Source organism: Bacillus rossius, chromosome 1 (assembly GCF_032445375.1).
Source record: "Bacillus rossius redtenbacheri isolate Brsri chromosome 1, Brsri_v3, whole genome shotgun sequence".
Classification (NCBI taxonomy): domain Eukaryota; kingdom Metazoa; phylum Arthropoda; class Insecta; order Phasmatodea; family Bacillidae; genus Bacillus; species Bacillus rossius.
The window spans coordinates 79,700,906-79,720,802 of record NC_086330.1 but is presented as its reverse complement, the minus strand read 5'-3'; the positions used below and the strand labels follow the sequence as shown (position 1 = coordinate 79,720,802).

The 19,897-nt window shown below is 40.5% G+C and overlaps 2 protein-coding genes across 3 annotated transcripts in view; one reads left to right on the top strand and one right to left on the bottom strand.

Annotated features, from left to right (window-relative positions):
- The window catches only part of LOC134538449 (neurogenic locus Notch protein), a 321,837-nt gene that overhangs the window by 124,273 nt on the left and 177,667 nt on the right, over positions 1–19,897 (bottom strand). For both annotated transcript variants that reach the window (XM_063379778.1, XM_063379786.1), the window contains exons 3-4: positions 6,372–6,646; positions 1,076–1,271 (exon numbers count right to left, since the gene is read on the bottom strand). In XM_063379778.1, coding sequence (XP_063235848.1) covers positions 1,076–1,271; positions 6,372–6,646 — 471 coding nt within the window. The remainder of the gene's footprint in view (positions 1–1,075; positions 1,272–6,371; positions 6,647–19,897) is intronic.
- LOC134538463 (tigger transposable element-derived protein 1-like) lies at positions 1,408–4,330 on the top strand. Its single transcript, XM_063379799.1, has 2 exons — positions 1,408–1,616; positions 2,351–4,330. Exon 2 carries the CDS (start codon positions 2,353–2,355, stop codon positions 4,162–4,164), a length of 1,812 nt encoding a protein of 603 aa, XP_063235869.1. The 5' UTR covers positions 1,408–1,616; positions 2,351–2,352; the 3' UTR covers positions 4,165–4,330.

The window sequence follows — 19,897 nt, the reverse complement described above, 5'->3', positions numbered from 1 at the left end:
TAAGGGTGTTGCTGTCAACGGGTTTGTGATTAATTTAGTCAACTAAACTATTATTTATACCATCCCTTGCCGTAAACAAAAAATGGCCATATACATATATATTTATATTTTTTGGTACTATTGTTAGAAATAATTGAAAACTATTAGTCATGAAATGTTTTAAGAAATTGGTTACAGTGTCTACTAAACTTTAAGCAATTACCCCGGCTGGGAGGAGGGAGGATAGACCCAACCATAACAAAAGTGCAAAATGATAAGAAATTATTTTGTCACTTTCGAAAAATTTGGGGTTTCTAAATGTCTCAGGAGTACGTCAAAATTAACGTACATCAATATATTCGTGTTCCGAAATATCGGGGGCTTTGAACCATCCTTCACACAGGACGTGAAAAAAAAAAAAAGGGGGGGTGTGGTTCATATGTCTTGGGCTTATTGTACAAACAAAATGCCGTGAGCTCTTAATGCCCCAATTGTCCAGAAACTATTCTAATTCCTCATTTAAAAAAAACACCCTTCCGGCAAAAACATACCCATGCTGTTAAGCTATCTCCTCCGAAGAGGGAGAAGGGAAGGGGCGATAAATAGGTGACAGTAAGGATGGTAAATGTGTTTAAAGCTTGTTCAACATCGGTTCAGCCATTCTGTTTTTACAGACCCTGAAAGTTTGGCTTTTTACGTCGAAAACTTCAGTTCTTGATTAATGAAATAAATAGTACGAACGAAACCATTATGCATGCAGAGTTTTAGAGCAAGTATATGGATACTACTTTTATAAGCAAGTAACCTTCTAGCGATTTCCAATCATATAAATTACTTGAAGTGCGAGGCTATTATGTGCAGCTTATAGGGTTCATTTTTTAATCACTTGCTATTTTTGTAAAAAAAAAAAAGTTGAATCAGCTGTTATTCATGAAAAGATTGAAAAGGACAAGTTTTCCATATCACTAGTATGAGCCATAATGTATAGCAGCACATAACATGAACACAGGACGCTAGAAAGACCAGCGATGTAGCTACTCGCTAGTTGAAGGCATTATGTGCAGCAGCACAGGACCCGAGCGAAGAGGCTACTCACTTGTAGGAGCCGTGCGTGTTGAAGCACTTGCCGTGCACGCACGGGGCGCTGTGGCACTCCACGATGTCTTCGGAGCAGGTGGGGCCGATGAAGCCAGGGGCGCACTTGCACTTGTAGCTGTCTCCGGTGGAGGTGCACTCGGCGCCATTGCGGCACGGGTTGGAGGCGCAGTGGTCCTGCAGCTCACAGTGATGGCCTGCAGCACCATCACTCTCTGTTAGATGCAGATGCAGGAGAGCCATAATCTGACTGACTGGCACTAGAGCTACTACAGGATGCCTCTCGTGATTGGCTATCTGAACAAATCACTTTAAAGTACGTAAGGTCCCTGATGGTAATATGGCCATGTTGGTAATATGGCCATTTGGCTGCCATTGACTTAGTTCGCGCGGATACCGATAGAATGTGCTGGCATGTTCTTCGGAACACCATTGTCGAGAGCTCACAGAGTTTCCGAGTCCGGGCAGCACGCACACCACCTGGGAGACGCCATTTTCATGGGTTTTTGCTGCGAGCAGAGAACTCTTCTTATTTTACTCCGGTAAGTTTATATTTTATTTTAATAGTGTACTACTAGATATTGTCAGAAATTTGATGTCTCAGTGCGTAGATTTCTATGCTTATTTAAATGTATTTTAAAAAGATTTATTACCTTCAACCATTTAAAAACTATAATCGACTTTTTGAAATGTCACCCAGGTTGTTAATATGGCCAACCATGTGGCCATATTAGCTGCAGTTGGCCATATTAGCAACATTTTGTGAATGAAATGGTTTATACATACTGTATGGCCCCTCGTAGGTAAATTGTTATTAGTGTATGTGATTTTATTATTTATTACGAGTTTATTTATAACTGTAATTAATATATACCTTTACAGAGACAAGTAATAAAAATTACAGAAAAATGTGTACCTCACACAGGATACCTACCTAAAATGACAACTTAAAAAAACTCCTTAGATGCCATCACTGGGTATATTTAAATTGTTTTTGTCTGGTGCATTTTTGCGGGAAAATATTTATTAAAGTGCACAATGGAAAATATATTTTTAAGAATAATATGTAAAAATGTAATGAAGTGAAAATATCATGAAACTTTTTTTGCAGGAAAATATTTATTGAAAGAGCATACTGGATATTATATTTTCAATAATTCTATATAAAAATTAATTAAATTACATAAAAAAAATCCCGATACATTAATTATGGCGCCAAAAATAATAACTTATAATTAAATTGTAACTAATGTTAATTCTTTGTTTTTTGTTTCAGAAATGAATCCCTTCAATCCACAAAAGAAGCGGGGTAGTTGGACACAAGATGGACTCAGCAAGGCAGTAGATGCTGTAAGACTTGGCAACCTATCTGTTAATGCAGCAAGTAAAAGGTATGTCGTGCCTAGGCGAACCCTTCGCCGTTATCTTTCCAATAACCAAGATGTTAAATCAAAATTGGGTTGTAAGGCCACACTCAAAACTGAGGAAGAGAGGGAACTTAGCAGGAGAATAATTCGTCTAGCAAATGTTGGTTATCCACTCACATCAAAGATGCTCAAGTTAAATGTTTTTAAATACTGCCGTGAAAATGGGATAACTCACCGGTTCACTAAAGAAACTGCAGGTCGCTACTGGTTGAATAGCTTTTTGGCCAGAAATCCTGAAATTAGCAAACGAAAAGCTCAAAGGCTAAATCCTGCCCGAGCTCAAAAGCTTAACAAATTCATAGTTGGAGACCATTTTGAAAAATTACAGAATGTCCTTGCTGAGAACAAGTTTTTAAACTTCCCTGAAAAAATATTCAACATGGATGAGAAGGGTTGTAGGTTACAACTGCACAAAGATCCAGAGGTTTTGGCGAAAAAGGGGTCAAAGCGCGTCCACATTGTTGCAAAGGAACGTGGCGAGAGTGTTACTGTTGTAGCCTGTGGTAATGCTACTGGAAATGTCATTCCCCCAATGATCCTATTCCCTGGATTAAGAAAAAATCCAGCTTGGGAAAAAAATTTACCTACAGGTTCAACAACAATAATGACTCGAAAAGGTAGCATGACAACCGAATCTTTTGTGTCCTTCCTGAATCACTTCTCTAGGTTCAAGCCAAGTGGGCCTTGTCTTCTGATTTTTGATGGGGCTAAGTCACATTTAGACTACAGCATATGTGAAGTTGCAGAACAGAATGAAATTATTTTGTACTGTCTTCCGTCAAACACGACTCATGAGTTACAGCCTTTAGACAAAGGTTGTTTCCGAAGTTTTGAGATTTTTTGGGATCAGCACACACTCCTTTATTTTAATATGCACAAAGAACAGCAAGACATTTCTAAATTGAACTTTGCTGATGTTTTTACACCAACATGGGAAAAGTCCATGACACAAGCAAACATGAAAAGTGGATTTAAGGCTACTGGCATTTTCCCCTTCAATCCGTTCGTGATTCCAGAAGAGGCCTTTGCACCCAGCATAGCTACTGAGCTTCCACCACCTAACACAAAAATGGCAGACGAAACTGTAACCGCTTATGCGTTGCAGGAACAACATAATTCCAATGACGACCATTCATTGGCAGGTCCGTCTGGTCTACAGACAAATGTTAGCCAGCTTGGTTCTAGACACAGCACCAGTTCATCATCTGATTCAGATATCACAGGAGACTTGGCACAACCTTCAAGTTCTTCAGATTACTCTGATAGTTTGCATATTCCCGAAAGTACTGCAAATCTGTCCAGGCGTGGTTCCATTGGAGAAATGCTACCTACACCAAAGAAAAAACGGAAAACCACACGGGTTATGAAACCTGCTATAAACAACAGGGGTGTTGTACTGAATAAATCTTTATTTGAAGATAACAAGGATGTAAAGTTAGATAGCAGCAAGAACAGTGGAAACAGCAAAAAATATAATACAAAGTCTGTTCGCCAGATAACTGCTTCAAAGAAGTCTGAGAGTTGGTACTGTGCAATTTGTTGCAATGATGAAGTGAAGGATATGAGACTGTGCGGAGTTTGTGAAATATATGTCCATGAAGAATGTGTTGGCCTCACCAAAGATGACAAAGAGTTTTTTATTTGCCCGAAATGTTTATTATAGTGTAAATATTTTGAAAGAGACCAATATGTTACTTGTTAATATCATATTTTATCTACAATCAGACTTTCATTATCAAAAAATAATAAAACTGTATTTTTATATGTTTTAAAAAATATATTTGCTGTTTATTCTTATGTATGTATAAGTAAATATTAGTAAATATTCATCAGAAATACAATTTATTTATGATTTGTGCTAATAAATCTTAATTTTCAGCTTCCTATAAATCATTGGCCATATTAACATCACATGCTTTTAATATGGCCCAAATACATGTATTTATTATTTTGCAGTTATTTTATAATGACATGTATTAAAAAATGTTTTGTTAATGGTTTTTGACAAGAAAAACCCTAGATATTATGTCCATCAAACACTTTTGGGGATTTCCCGAAAACTAGATAAAATAAAATTAAACAAAGCTTAACATGGCCATATTACCATCAGTGACCTTATATAGAAAGAGCCCTACCACCTCACAGTTCTCAGTTCATTCTCAACGATGAAGATGCTTGCTGCGATGCATAGCGCAACATCAGTACACACTACCAATGCGACCCAACCAGTGGCGGATCCAGGATTTTGGTTTGGGAGGGGCTTGACCCAGCTGAGGCTAGGCTTTATCAAGGCAAACACTAAAACAATAGTGGACCCAGATGCTTTTGGAGGGGGCTTGAGCCCCTTAGCCCCCCCTCTGGATCCGCTACTGGACCCAACTCAGCTCCGAGCAAGTTTAGCTTATAAAACAATGGCACTAAAAGCCTGCAAAATTCTTCCTTATTAACTTAGTTTATTAGTAGTAACCCCATCGTTATATTTTATTTATCTTTAAGCTGGAGAACTGAGCCAGGAGTCCTTCATAGTAGGCCAAGTAAAAGGCACAACGCACAGGCAGTTATGGCCAGGGTGTATTAAACCATGCAGAATAAAAAAAAACTATCTTAACTTTGCTCTACATTGTATCCTAGTTGGCCGCATGCGCACATATGGCAGGGCGATGGTCGACAACTCAATACTAACTACCCAGCATATCCACATTTATATTTATTATCACCCTCTTCTTTCTGTGTATAACTGCGTATGGCAAAACCAGGCAAAACATGTCATATATATTTTATAGAATACAGTCGTTGCAAAGTTTTACAACACTGTCACAATCTATTTCCAGATTCCTCAATGTCACGACATAACTGTTCACACAGTAAAAAAAAAACCTGGAAACTATGCACTTGATGTTTTTTTACATCGCACTTCTAGAAAAATTACATATAAATACATCAAGTGTCAAAAGCACAACTATGCTCAAAATTACTTGTTACACAGCATAACCGAGTGCAAATACAATCGGCATTGTACATTTAATGGGTTGGCGATACAGGCTATTCTTTTTAACTGTTTCATTTAAATTCCCTGAGCTAACTTTATACTGTAACTTAAAAATTAAATATAAATAACCTCATAAACCTTTTTCTCTGTTTTCATTTATGATCGACTCCCTGGTAACACAACTGAGTCATATTCGAGAAGATCCTGGTTCAAAACCAGTTCAGCTGCCCTTATATAGGTGCTCAGTGATGTTCCTACATCATTCCAGGAAAATGCTAAGATGGTTCTTTCTCCAATGTGTGCAAAGATGAGATTGTTCTATCGTCAATATCTCCAAATAAGTACGAGATGGGGTTTTTCTCTAATTTGTTCAAAGATGCGCTAGGTCTTTCTCCAATGTGCCAAAACGATGATAGTCATTTCTACAGAGCGTCCAAAGATGAGATGTTTTTTCCTTCTCTCCAGTGAGTCCAGCGATAAAATGGTTCTTTTTTATTCAATATGTACAAATGTATTTGTTCTTTATCCAATGTGTAAACAGAGTAGATGGTTCTTTCTTAAATGTGTCCATAGATGAGATGAGTCTTTTCTCTAATGTGTGCATATATGAGATGATTCTTTCTTAAATGTGTACAAGATGAGATGGTTCTATCTCCAATGTGTCCAATGATAATATGGTTATTTCTTCAGTGTATCTCTAATGTGTCCAAAGATGAAAAGGTTATTTTTCCAATGGTGTCCAACGTTGAAATGTTCATTCTCAAATGTGTAAAAGATGATATGGTTCTTTCTATTTTCCAATGTGTGCATAGATGAGATGGGTATTTATCCAATGTGTGCAAAAACGCAGATATGAAAATCAAGAGACACGCTCGACTGACCTGTGAAGCCCGGCGCGCAGGTGCAGGTGTACTTGTCGAGGCTGATGAGCGCGCACGTGCCGCCGTTGAGACAGGGGTCCGAGTCGCACGAGTTGGCGACGGGGATCTCGCACAGCGACGCCGAGTAGCCGATGGGGCAGGTGCACCAGAAGGTGGGGCTGGAGGTGGCCGATGCTCGCACGTGGCAGGACCCGCCGTTCTGGCAGCGCGGGCCGGGCCCCGTGTGGCACGGGTTCAGGTGCTGGCAGTACTCGCCCACGTACTTGGCCGTGCAGCTGTGGGCACAGAGCGGGCTCGTCACACTCCAGGCAGCATGACTCCTCAGAATACAGCCACAGTTACAGGTTGTGGTATCACTCGTGCAATGCATCCACAAGCGCAAGGCGTGCCAGCCAGGGGCGTAGCCAGGGGGGGGGGGGTTAGGAGTTTAACCCCCCCCCCCCCCCAAAACCAAATATTTAATTAATTTCTTATTAATCACTCAAACAAATTTCATATTAAAATTAATAAAAATTTTACAATTACAATATTTAAATTTAAGTACCGAAAACTGCTAAAATAGCACTATTTTACACCTTAAAATCCAAATTTTCCCGGGGGAGGACCCCCGGACCCCTCGCTTAACACCCCCCATACACAAATCCTGGCTTCGCCACTGGTTCCAGCAATCATAAACCATATCCACAGACAGCATTCATCAAACTGCATCAACTGACACTAGTTGTGGCATCACATCCATTCGTTTACTAATTGCTGGTTGTGTAGTTAAAACATATCAAATTAGCGCTTATTTCACTCCACCTGCAGGCCATGTGGACACACAAACAACATATTCGTCACACGAAGACATAAATGTGTTTGCATAAGAAAACATTTCTTATACTACATCGCTAAGTAAATGGAGGCAGTACTTGCCTATACACTACTATATCATGACAAAATATGCACTAATTGAATTTAAGGAATTAAAATTATAATACAAATTGGCAACTGGCCGAAAACATTTTTTATATCCGTAACAATGTAAGCAAAACATATCCTTGTGGGGTAGCAGCAAATGCCATCATTATCTCTGGTCACGGGTGACTGGAAAAAGTGCTCCTAAATGCGGCCTGATACTGTTTAGTTTTCTAAGCGCCGTAGGTGTAAAAGGATATGCGGGAAAATGGAAACAAATAAATGCTCTTCTCTTCGCTTTCTCGAATAGTTTTTTTATTAGTACTAAATCGTTACGGGTTACTTAGTGAAGTTTAACTCGCAAGTAAGTGTGATTTACCGGTGGGATTTATAAAGGGAATCCGCCTGGGAACATGTTATCCACCGACAAAGGGACAGAATTTGAAAGAAAACAGCGGGCAAATAGATTCCACCCCCCCCCCCCCCTTTTCCAACTCACAGTGAAATTCTGCATACGCTCTTGACGAAAATGAACTTTCACCTTACGAACCACGCTTGGTTCTTATGATGCTGAAGATCTCACACACAGGATAAACGAGCTGTTCGTGGCCGAACGCTGACTGTAATAATATTTGTGCGGCGGGACAGCCGGACCAGCCTTAGTTGCAGCCCGCAGACACTCAGCCCGCCCTCCCCTCCCCTTACTGCTGCTAGACCGCAACCCCAGAACCTTTTACTGCCGTCATCACTCCCCGGCGGAGAGCAGTGCTGTAATCTCGCCGAGCGCCGAAGACAAGAGAGCTTTGCGAAGACGTACGCGGGGGGCGCTAGAAGGGCACATCTCCGCTCGCGCTCCTTCGCCGCGTGCCCTTTCACCGCTTCCCCTGAAGCACCCGCGACCGCATGCCACTTTTGCCCTTAGTGCACTGGACGTCTTGCATCCGAGCGCTGACATGCCGATGTCCGCTCAGCACAGTCATGGTCTCACGAATACCAAGATAGAAATGCGCCCGAAACCACCCCTAACATTTTTTTTAATATAAAAAAAATTAATTGGCCACCCGAGAAAAAAAATATTTTCTCGGAACACTTAAAATGTTTAGGGGGAAAAATATATATAAACTGATCTCAGCCAAATTGATTAACATAACAGGGCAAATTTTTGCAATACTGAGAGACAGTGAGGAATACTCAAATACCTACCTTTCCAATTTTTTTTAATCAATATATTACGTAGCTCATACATTAATTTGACGTTTTCCTTCATATAAGTTTAATATAATTAATATTTTTAAGTGTTCAAATTTTTATTTCGTAGTATAGGTTATACCGCACGTGAAAAATAAGACTAGCAGTAGTGATTTGTGCCCCTGCGCTCTCGCTGGCGAGTAGCCGGAAAGAAAGTGGCGTGCGCAGTTTGAGATAGCTGCAGGAGGAGGGGGAGGGGGTGCAACACTTAACCCCCCCCCCCCCCACCCGCGCCACAAGGCAAGAGTACCGAGCCCCGCCCACCTCACCGGGGAAGTGCATGGTTCGCAACCCTGCAATCGGCGACTGCACACACTGTTCGAGATGACACGAGACTTGTTGTCAAATTTCTGCACGGAACAATCGTTTATTGTGAAACAATAAACAAAACAAACACACAAATGTAGCGCCGGAATGATACACAGGTATCTATAATTATTTCGGTAACTCTATTATTGGGAATGTTTCCAGCAGCAACTGTAATGAAATCTCGCCTTATCTTAAACAAAGTGTACTGTCGGAACCCGTCTCGGCAGGCGTATTGCTGCGAGATATCTTGAGACTTGTAACTGCTGGTACACCGAGAAAAACGTTCGTTTGCCTGAACAATATATTTGTATATGGTGGAATAAATATACATGCCGTTGATTCAAACAAATATTCTGTAGTAGGAAAGATCATGTTGAGCCAACAAAATGTTTTCGTCAACTCAAAGTGTATATTTTGTTAGGTGAACAAAATCAATTATTACGTTACAAGTAAAAATTTGGTCAGGCCAACAAAACACATCGTTACAGAAAATAAATATTTATTTCATCATATACAACCAATTATTTGTTTGTATAAAACTTTTTTCTCTGTGTACACTAAAAAATGTCAACAGTTAAAAGTGGCGTAGTCACATATATAGTGTTTCCAGATATAACAGAGGTAAATCGGAGGTAAATCAGAGGTAAAAGTAAGGTGAGAGATTTTTCGAAGTGATAACTATGCTGTAGTTAACCTCTAACTTAATTTACTGTCATCATAGAGAACGAATAATAATGCATTTATCTACGGTGGAAACTCAAATGGCCTCAACTGAATTGAGAGATGGGGATGGGGGTGGTGGGGGGGGGGGAGGGGGGGAACCAATATCTCCAGTTCAATTTTCGATTTTTATTTACTTGAGTTTACTCTAATAGGACGGAAATATTACAAGTCTGTGGATAAAATAATTAATTGGAAACTTAGCAATTTATGTGATTTAGGCAGGTCACATTTATAATCATGGCCATGGTGACCTTTTCAGTCGTCTTTAAATGTGAGGTTTGAAAAGTTGTACATCAGGTAGTGGGCAGAAGGATTGGAAGGATTGGAAGGGGTGTAAAGGGGAGGGGGGAGGAATTGTTTGCCCCCGGGTCATTAGTTCTCGCCGGCCGGGCCGCCCGGCACGAACACAGCCGTGCGAAAAGAGAGCCTCGAGAGAAAGGTGCCGGCTTCGGCACCGCGCAGTGACGCAACTCGGCGGACTGGTTTCCATGGGAACGAGGCGGCTCTGGAGCAGTCCACGTCACCAGACGTACAGTAACTCTGGTACGCGAACAGCAAGGTACCCTGGTATGTTACCGTACAAGTGACTGCCAATCAGAAGGAACGGAAATATCCGCAAAAATGAATAACGGTAAAATGAAAGTTAAGTAGTTGCTACGAAAAAAAAATCCGTAAGAATTAAATTAACAACGCAGGTGTCTCATATACGTTGTTTTAGAAATATAGTTGTATATTAATAAGAAATAACTTATAAAACTAAAAAAAAATAAAAATGATTTTTAGGGATTGTGCCCGAGTTCAATTAAAAGTAATCTGAATTTCATGAAGTATTTTTATAGGTACCTATAACGTATTTTGGAAACAATTTATTACTGAACGCTAAATGCAAATTTTCATTTAAAATATGAATTTAGTAGATATAGTGATTTATAGCGAACGAAAATGTTTAGCATCAAGATGGTGTCACTTTCACGGTTGCGATATGTATTTTTTTTTTTAAACATGGCTTATTTACATTTAGACGAATCTATATTCCAGTATGTGTTTCCCCACTGGCTGGAGTTAAGGGCCTCGCCTACTCGGACGCACACACGGTGTGCATAGCTTCAGAAAATAAAAACACGTTATCTGGAAACTGCTCGAGATATCAAAGTGGTGTCTGTTTACGAAAATCATTCCAGAACGCGCCGAGAACGGATGAGTAGTTTTGTTTCCGAATTCCTTTTATAAACTGAATGACTAGAAGTGCGTGAACACGGCTAAAACGCGTGTTTTCAGAATAATATTTGGTCATGAAACATCCGGTACAGATTCTTGAAAGCACTCGAGGAACTTGCACTATAACTTTCTATTCACTTCTCCGCCATATAACTGTATGGTTACCGCGCACATATAGTTGTCCTATGCACGACGCGTAGAGGCGAAGGGTGGTGTGGCGCGCGAGCCAGCGTCGCCCTTAGCGCCCCCGCGATTTTACAGCTAGTATGCCTGACCAGGCGGCCACCTTAAGCTAATATTTATATTTACTGTTAATAAAACGAAACAATTTGTGAACCAGCCTAGTTCCGATTTTTTTTTTTTTGTGTGTGTGTATGAATCTAATTAGAAAAACTCTAATACTGTTTTAGTGACAAAACACAGTTTAAAACCGGTGGGTCTAGAAGGAATACGTTTTGCATAGGAGTTTCTTATATAACGTAGGTGAGTACTAAGATAGGAATTTTGAAAACTCATCTGCTAAGGCGGTCAAATAGGGGACAGAAGTTTTGTCATTTTAGAACGTTATAAATATGGAAATTGGTATTTAGGTTTGTTTCTAAATAAAAGTAGATTCCATCAGCATTTTTGTTAATTCATCAAAAATGAGTATAAAGTACTTTCCCATCGGGCACACGGCTGGTAACTGACTAAATAAATGAACACAGGGCCGGCGTGTGCCTTCGCAGCTGACGCGACGCGACGAAGTGACGCGAGTCCAGGATCTCGCGCACTGCGCCACTAGCGAGCTAGCGGCCCGCAGCCCCGGGTTCCCCGCAGCTATCAACTCCTCACTTCAGTTATGAAACTTGCGTCTGCAGATTTGGCTGTTGGTAATGGTTCTTTTCCTCCCCTAGTTTCTCTTCACAGGCGCCATAATTTTTTTTCGCAGAATTATTTCCTTGTTTACGCTCTAATCAGAAATATTACCCCCCCCCCCCCCCCGGAAGGGTTCACAAGTTTAGATGAACGTAAATGAAAAATGGGGGGGGGGGGGTTAGCTAAAAAGACATTTAAAACACACTGAAATCTTTAAAATGCATTAATTCTGGCATCATTGTGGTTTTCTTTTTATTCCGGCAGCAACGTTGCATATGAGCGAGCTACGAACTTCGGAAATTTCTGTCTGTTCGAGCGTCAGATTTGGTTGCAAAACCACCCGCTGTGAACAGAGCCAAGGAGGAAATATTCCCATTGGGCGAGGAAACTTGGCGGAGGTGAAACCCGAGCCGCTCGGATCACACGGCTGAGGACATTGCGAGGCGCTGGTTCACTCGGCCCGATTCCCCGCTGGCGGTAATTATCGCCAGTTCCCACTGCACCGGAGCCACCGAGCAGAGCACACCATCAGTCCAGCTTCCAGTCCGAACTGCTCAGTCCGGACTGAACTGAAGCCTCTCCCACACACGATCAGTCTTGTGGTTGCTGCTGCTGTTGGATGTATCATTTCATCGTAGAATATGGAGGAAAAAAACTTTGATGTTGCAGTTACATTTTTAGTTATAAAAAGAGCAAAAAAAATAGCAAAGCAACCAAAGAGAATAAACAAAAATGTCTGCCACGTAACTCAGCCAATGGACTGATTGTTTTGGCTAACGGTTTGGACTGGCGATACGCTGTTCCCCTCACACGGCAGTTCGAACTGAGATGGGAAGCCATCAGTTCGTCAGTCCATCAGTTTCTACTGATCAGTCCACCGTCCTTGCACACACACACACGGCAGTTTCGACTGACAGGTCCGAACTGCCAGTTCAGACTGATCGTGTGTGGGGCCTTACGGCTGTGCTCCCTTTCACACTGACGGCTACCGGACGGTAGGAGGCCATTAGTCGGTGCTAGGAATGATGACCATTGCTCTGGCTGATTAACAGCAACTGCTCACGTGGTTACTCTTTAGAAACTAGGCAATGCGTCACGGTCGTAGAGGGTAGTGACCGAATAACTGCGGTACGACATGAACGCAGAGCGAGTGTGAATGTTTGCATTCTATCTTGTGACTAAATGAATGCGCGAAATTTCAGTATCTCTCGGAATGCTGCATAAACAGTGGCGTGTGGGCGAGCAAATAAGGGCGGGATTAACTCTCTCCTGGGGGAAGACTCTCGAACCGGGAACCCGTACACGTTCGATTGTTGTTCAAGAACCACGGTCTAGAGGCAGCGAGACTGCTTCGCATATGTGAGGTCATGCATGTGAAGGCATATGTGCTTATGCAATAAATTATTAATTTCCTTTTTAGGTAAAGCTTATTATTATTTTTAGCTTATTATTTGATATTTAAGGGTTGATTAAAATAATCACTTTTATCGTTTTGATAGTTTGAAGTTTTATATGTTAAATTTGAATACGATAGCCTTAGTTGAGTTCCTTAGACGTAAATAACTTGGCAGTGTTTCAGTCCATTTAGAAGAATTTTGCCCGTCATCGATAGTCCTCGTTTGGTATTTTTTTTTTAAATTTGGTTATTTTAGTATGTCTATCACGTTACAACTTAGTTTATTTTTCCAAGTTTAATTTACCCGGCTAACAACAATAGGAAGTAGGTTTCCCCTCCATAAGGAATATTTAATCCCCACTCCAGACGAATGTCCAGTTATTCAAAAGGCATTTCTCTCCCTCCTTATTTACAGCTGCTGATTCCTTCGAGGACTCACGACGCGTTTCTGGGCATTTCGACGGCGAAGGTCGCGCGATATCTCGGAGGCATGCCCGATTGTTCTGGACGGGAACCCAAGGGCTATATAAGGAGGTTGGGCCGACCTTAGAGTAAGGAGTTCAGTGGGGAGTTCTCCCGCGGCGGAGTTTCCGGGCGATAGTGCCGCGGGTGCGGCAGAGTGGCGAAGTCCCTGGACGAAGGTTCCAGGGCAGGGAGTGAGTGAGTTCATTGGAGTCGAGAGGTTCCGGGCGATAGAGTCGCGGGCGCGGCGGAGTCCCGGGCGAAGTTGCGAGTGAGTCGTCGTGTGGGATCTCGGCGAAGGGTGTGACGGCGGCGGCGGAGTGTGGCGACGAAGTCCCGCGGCGGAGACCCACGAGGGGTGCTGCGGCGAGAGTTGCGCCGGAAGTGCGGTCCAGCGAGGTGTGTGGAACGAGTGACTGGGGAATTGACATTTCTTTAAGTGTAGTTAATTATTTGCTAATTTAGAAGATTTTTTGTAAGTGACAAGTAGTGGTAATAAATAAAACTGTGTGTGTGAAATAAAATCTATTAATTGGGCTATCCTTTACGAACCCCCGCGGTAAATCGTAACAATATTATAGCAGTGCTGATCACACCAGAGAAATTAGCAAAACTCACCACAAGCTATAACAAAAATATTATTGTTAATCTATAAATCAGGAAAAATATTACAAAATTATGAGCATTCAGACCAAGTTAAGATCGACTTAAATATATTTAAACTCAGTTTACAGAATTTATTTTTATTTATTTTCCTGTTCGTGTTGTTGCGAGGAGTTGTAGCAGCTACGCGGGTCTCCCACCCTCCACAGATAGGCGTGTAGCGCCTAAGCCGCGTGAAATTGTTAGTCGGACATAAAAAAAATACTAACATTATTTTCCAGCTGCCAAAAATAAATCTCGCCAGTTCCTTACGCGGCAAAACCCACTCAGGATCAAAGAAGCTTTAATGCGCGCGCATCAGTGACCTCTATGAACTGCCCGCGACCCGATACACGTGGGCAGACGAGTCCAGCCTCCACCTCGCACTCGCCATGCTGCCAACTGTGGCTGGTCAAACTACCTTCGATTCACAAAAAAAAAAATGCGACTCAGCTTCAACTCCACGCTTCACACGCACAATTCACTATGAAACATCCGACTTTTTTTTTTCCTGACAGCAAGCAAGAAATTTCCTGATGTTTAATTTTGCAACAAAAAAAAAAGAAGAAAAACGATAAGTAGAGACGCGCAAAATTGGCGTTATTTTGTGCTGCTGCCACATTCTACCTTCTGGGTGGGTCGTATGGATCTTCATTACTTTCTTATTGGCTTCCTGTATTTCAGGGCGCGTCAAAGACCAACGACCAAATGAAAATATTATTCAAATGTATAATGGCACCCATTTAGACGATCTACAACTATTAAACACAAATTTTGCAGGTCCCTATTGTTTATGAACTATACCTGCTTATTTCTTGACTGAAATATAAAAAGAATAATAAGTGGGTGCGTGAACTTATGTACGCGCGTTAGAAGTTATACTTACTTGGCATGATAAAAAAAACTAACTTTAATTTTTCATGCCAATATTTAATAGAAATAAAATAATAAACGGACTGGAGTGATATTGTAAATTCGGTTAGTAAAGTATAAATTCATTCAAATGAAAAATATTAAATAAATACTCGGTATTCAATATTAATATAAACAAGTGTATAAAATTATTTAATTTGCTAAAGTAATCGTGATAAAATTTAATTAATAATGATAATCAATCAATATGCTGAATGTTTATTCTAATTTATTAATTTTAATTCTTCATTAAATAAAATGCAATGATTTATAATTCAACTAAATTATACATAAGGGAACATAACATCATAAATACCCATGAAAAAGTTATAAACTCAATGTCTATCACTAATGTTCATAATAAATATTTTTTTTAATGAAATGGACCAGTATTCAATATTGATCACTAAAGTATAAGATTTAAAAGCACATTTATATTTTTTATTTGTATGTAACCTGTTTTATGTGGTCTTTTTTTTCCTTCTTTTTTTTTATCCTACAAAAATTTCGTTGAATGTTGCGCGCGCATCCTATAAATTTACTCTCATCATTTTCTCATAACGCGTCTAAAGAAGTATAACTTCAAAATGGTCCTGATTTGTTTGTATGCGGTAAGGTAGCAGAACAATAACAAAAACTCAAACCGTCCGGGCGTGACGTCACGGAAGCTGACGCTCGGGTGCAACTCGCATGACGTCACAGCCGCTGCCAGACGGTTCCACCTATTGGTTATTCCTACCGCGGATGGGCCGCCCGAATATCTCCGGGGAGGAAAACAAGACGACAAGGCCGAGATGGCGCGGCTGTAAAAAAAGGTTATCAATGTTTGGAGCCAGAAGAAGACAACAGGAGGTCCGGTCGTTATGGCCCTTCAGGGGACTCCGAGGTCGCAGAGACGTGTCCGCCCACGGGGACGGACATAAAACAAACTAGTTTGTGGGACATGTTGCGGCGGGCCCCGCTAGTGCCGCCCCTGCATGCCTCATGCGGCGCCGTGTACAGAAGAGCGTATACTCTTGTGTCGCGCAACTTGTACCGGTGGTACCCATTTCCCAGCTGTCGCTTGCGAAGCAACACATGTTTGTTTACGAACACTAACAACCGCGTCAATTAGTTTGCGAGCACTGTAGACTGAACAACGTTGGCACAAGGATACGTAGACCATTGGTGCTACTTTTGAGAGCTGTCAGCTGCCATAGCGTCGATCCCGAAAAACCAACCAATGGGACGGCTGGAGTTCGTGAACGCCGTGCGGAGGGCGGAGCCAGCAGAGTCGAGAAGGGCATAGGAATCTCGCTTGCGGGTTGGTTTATTGTTGCCAGAGACTGACTGACCTTGGTATAGTCTTGGACTACCCAGGCAGTAGACCACACGGTGTCTACTCAAGAACAGGACTAGGCTTACCTGAGCCCGGGGAGAAATTGTGTTTAGCGAACCACTCCCTTCCCAAAAGCAACAAATGAACCATCCATACTTGTTTTTGCATCCTTTACAAACACATATACAATTTTAGGCATAATTTGATCAAACGCCGTAAATGATTGATGAGAAACATCTAATTATCAGTAGATATAGTTTGTTATTTTTTATATTAGCCTTTTATTTCACACTTTTTGAAGTCAATAAAAGTTATGTCGACCGATCCTGAGCCCCTCCAAACCGGCGCTCAATGCTACCCACAAAAGCCGCAAACAGAATTCTCTGAATTTCCCGACTTCCACAGGTATTTTACAATTATTGTTCGCCGGCAAAAACATGTAATATTTCTATATGAAACAACCAATATAAATATTTGGCAATAATTTCTACCACCGATATAGTCTCAGCATACATGCGGATCCTTCAATGACGTGACAAAACGACTGAAAACTCCGTACGAAGTGATATTTCTTACATCACACTCCGAATACAATATCAATGACATAGTTAAGGGCACGTACCCAGGCACACGTACGGTGTGCAGAGTTTTAGCAAAACACACGTGATTTGAAAACTGCCCCCCCCCCCCCCCATATATGAGTGTGGTCCGTTTACGAAATGTAATTAAGGAAACGTTAATAAAAGGGGGAGGGGGGATGAGTAGTTCGGTTTCTTTAACATTTTTAAAACTGTATTTTTGGTAAGTGAAAATGAATAAAACGCATGTTAACAGAACAATGTTTAGGCACAAAGCAAGCATTCAGTACATGTTCTTGTAAGCCCTCAAGGGACTTGCATTACATCATCTAAATGTTCCCGCGCCATATAATTATATGGTTAGCACTCCAATATCAGGGTTGTTCTATGCACGACGAAAAGTCTGCGCGCCTGTTCAGAGGTAATGCAGCGGTGGTAGAAGCACCAGCTAGCTAGTCCCGCCTCACCAACACAAATACACCCCTGACTAGGCGGGCCCTTGAAGGGTTAGGAATACAGGTCAGCCTGAACACACACTCCTTGGGCGAGATTAGATTTCAGGAGATGTGAGCGTGTTTTCGAGTAAAGACTTTGAAGCTGGTGACTGCAGCGTCGACCGAACTGTCCGCCTTCGAGGCGGCTGTACACTGAGAGAAAGGTTTGTTTGCATACACAAAATATTTGTTCGTATATGGTGAAATAAATATAATTTGTTAATTCTAACAAATATTTTCTTGACCCAAAAAAAGTGATTTTTCAACTCAACTGTATATTTGGTTAGGTGTAACAAATCATTTTTGTTACTTACCGAGTTTGGTTAAGCTAACAAAATATTTTGTTTCACCAAGTAAATATTTGTTTCGCCATATATAAACAAATATTTGTTTGATTCAAACAAACCTTTTTCTCTGTGTAACTCGAGACAATGGCCGCGAAAGCCTTCCGTGGCCCGTCAAGTGAATGGCGCACAATAACGTAACAGCTGAAGGTGTGGCAGGGACAGTGGTGGCGGCGCCGGGGAGAGCCAAGGTCCGGCGGCACCTGTGGCCCGCGCACCTGCCGCGCGGCCGACGGCGGCCGAGATTGGCGACGCCCCGGGTCCACTCCCGAGGTCGCCCTCACTGCCTCATCGGCCACTCCGAGTACCCGTCTAATTTTTTCATTGTTTATTTATTTTCCACTTTTCTTATCCACTTTGACAATAATTCAGTCAATTAAATAGGAAATTTAGCACTCGCCAAAGCAAGTTTGTATGCGAGAGCATCTACTCACTTAAATCTACGTGCTGATTATGATTGTTTAGAACATTTTTAATTTGCAGCACGTGATAGATAAATACAAAATAGCATAAGAAAAATAGCAATTAATTTAAATACAAGTTCCAGTATAAAATTTTGCAATGTATTTATAGTCAAAATTTCATATTTAAAGGAAAAGTAAAAATGCAAAACTTGCAACAGTTTAGCACACCTTACTTAAATATTAAAGAAAACTCTTTATTGGTTAAAATATCCAGGCAAAGGTCGTCATATATATATATATATATATATATATATATATTTCTTGTGTGCGTGTGTATGTCACTGAACTCCTCCTAGACGGCTGGACCGATTTTGATGAAATTTTGTGTGTGAGTTCACGGGGATTCGAGGATGGTTTAGATTCACAATTGGATATTTTATCTCGATTCTGAGTTAAGAAAAACTAAAAAAAACACGCTTTAAAAGCAAAAATTGCAACGCATTATTAGAAGCCATTAAGTTTTGCTATTGTAAGGAACTAAGTAGAGAGTAAGAAAAAAATAAATATCCTGACAGTTTATAGCGTCGCCATATTTGTTTCAATTTTCAATACCCTTTTTGTATATTACAATTTAAATTGCAGAAAAAAAATCATGTGTCATAGCCACACAAATAGTGAGGATGGTTTTGATTCACAATTGGATATTTTATCTCGATTCTGAGTTAATAAAAACTAAAAAAACACGCTTTAAAAGCAAAAATTGCAACGCATTATTAGAAGCCATTAAGTTTTGCTATTGTAAGGAACTAAGTAGAGAGTAAGAAAAAAATAAAGATCCTGACAGTTTATAGTGTCGCCATATTTGTTTCAATTTTCAATACCCTTTTTGTATATTACAATTTAAATTGCAGAAAAAAAAATCATGTTTCATAGCCACACAAATAGTGAGGATGGTTTAGATTCACAATTGGATATTTTATCTCGATTCTGAGTTAAGAAAAACTAAAAAAAACACGCTTTAAAAGTAAAAATTGCAACGCATTATTAGAAGCCATTAAGTTTTGTTATTGTAAGGAACTAAATAGAGAGTGAGAAAAAAATAAAGATCCTGACAATTTATAGCGTCGCCATATTTGTTTCAATTTTCAATACCCTTTTTGTATATTACAATTTAAATTGCAGAAAAAAAATCATGTGTCATAGCCACACAAATAGTGAGGATGGTTTAGATTCACAATTGGATATTTTATCTCGATTCTGAGTTAAGAAAAACTAAAAAAACACGCTTTAAAGGCAAAAATTGCAACGCATTATAAGAAGCCATTAAGTTTTGCTATTGTAAGGAACTAAGTAGAAAGTAAGAAAAAAATAAAGATCCTGACAGTTTATAGTGTCGCCATATTTGTTTCAATTTTCAATACCCTTTTTGTATATTACAATTTAAATTGCAGAAATAAATCATGTTTCATAGCCACACAAATAGTGAGTGTGTGTCATTTCTCTATGTCCACGAGGTCTCGCCGCGTCAATTTTCTCCTTGGAGCGAACCCGTCCGCTTAATTAAATAAACAGCTTTTATCGTTGAATGATTTCTTGATTTTTTTAATGAAAATATGCTCTCATAAAAAAATTAGTTAGATAGACATTCAATAGGTGTCTTTCTCTCACTCTCTCTCTCTCTCTGAAATGTATGTAGCTTGCTCGCGGGTCAGTAATGCAGACA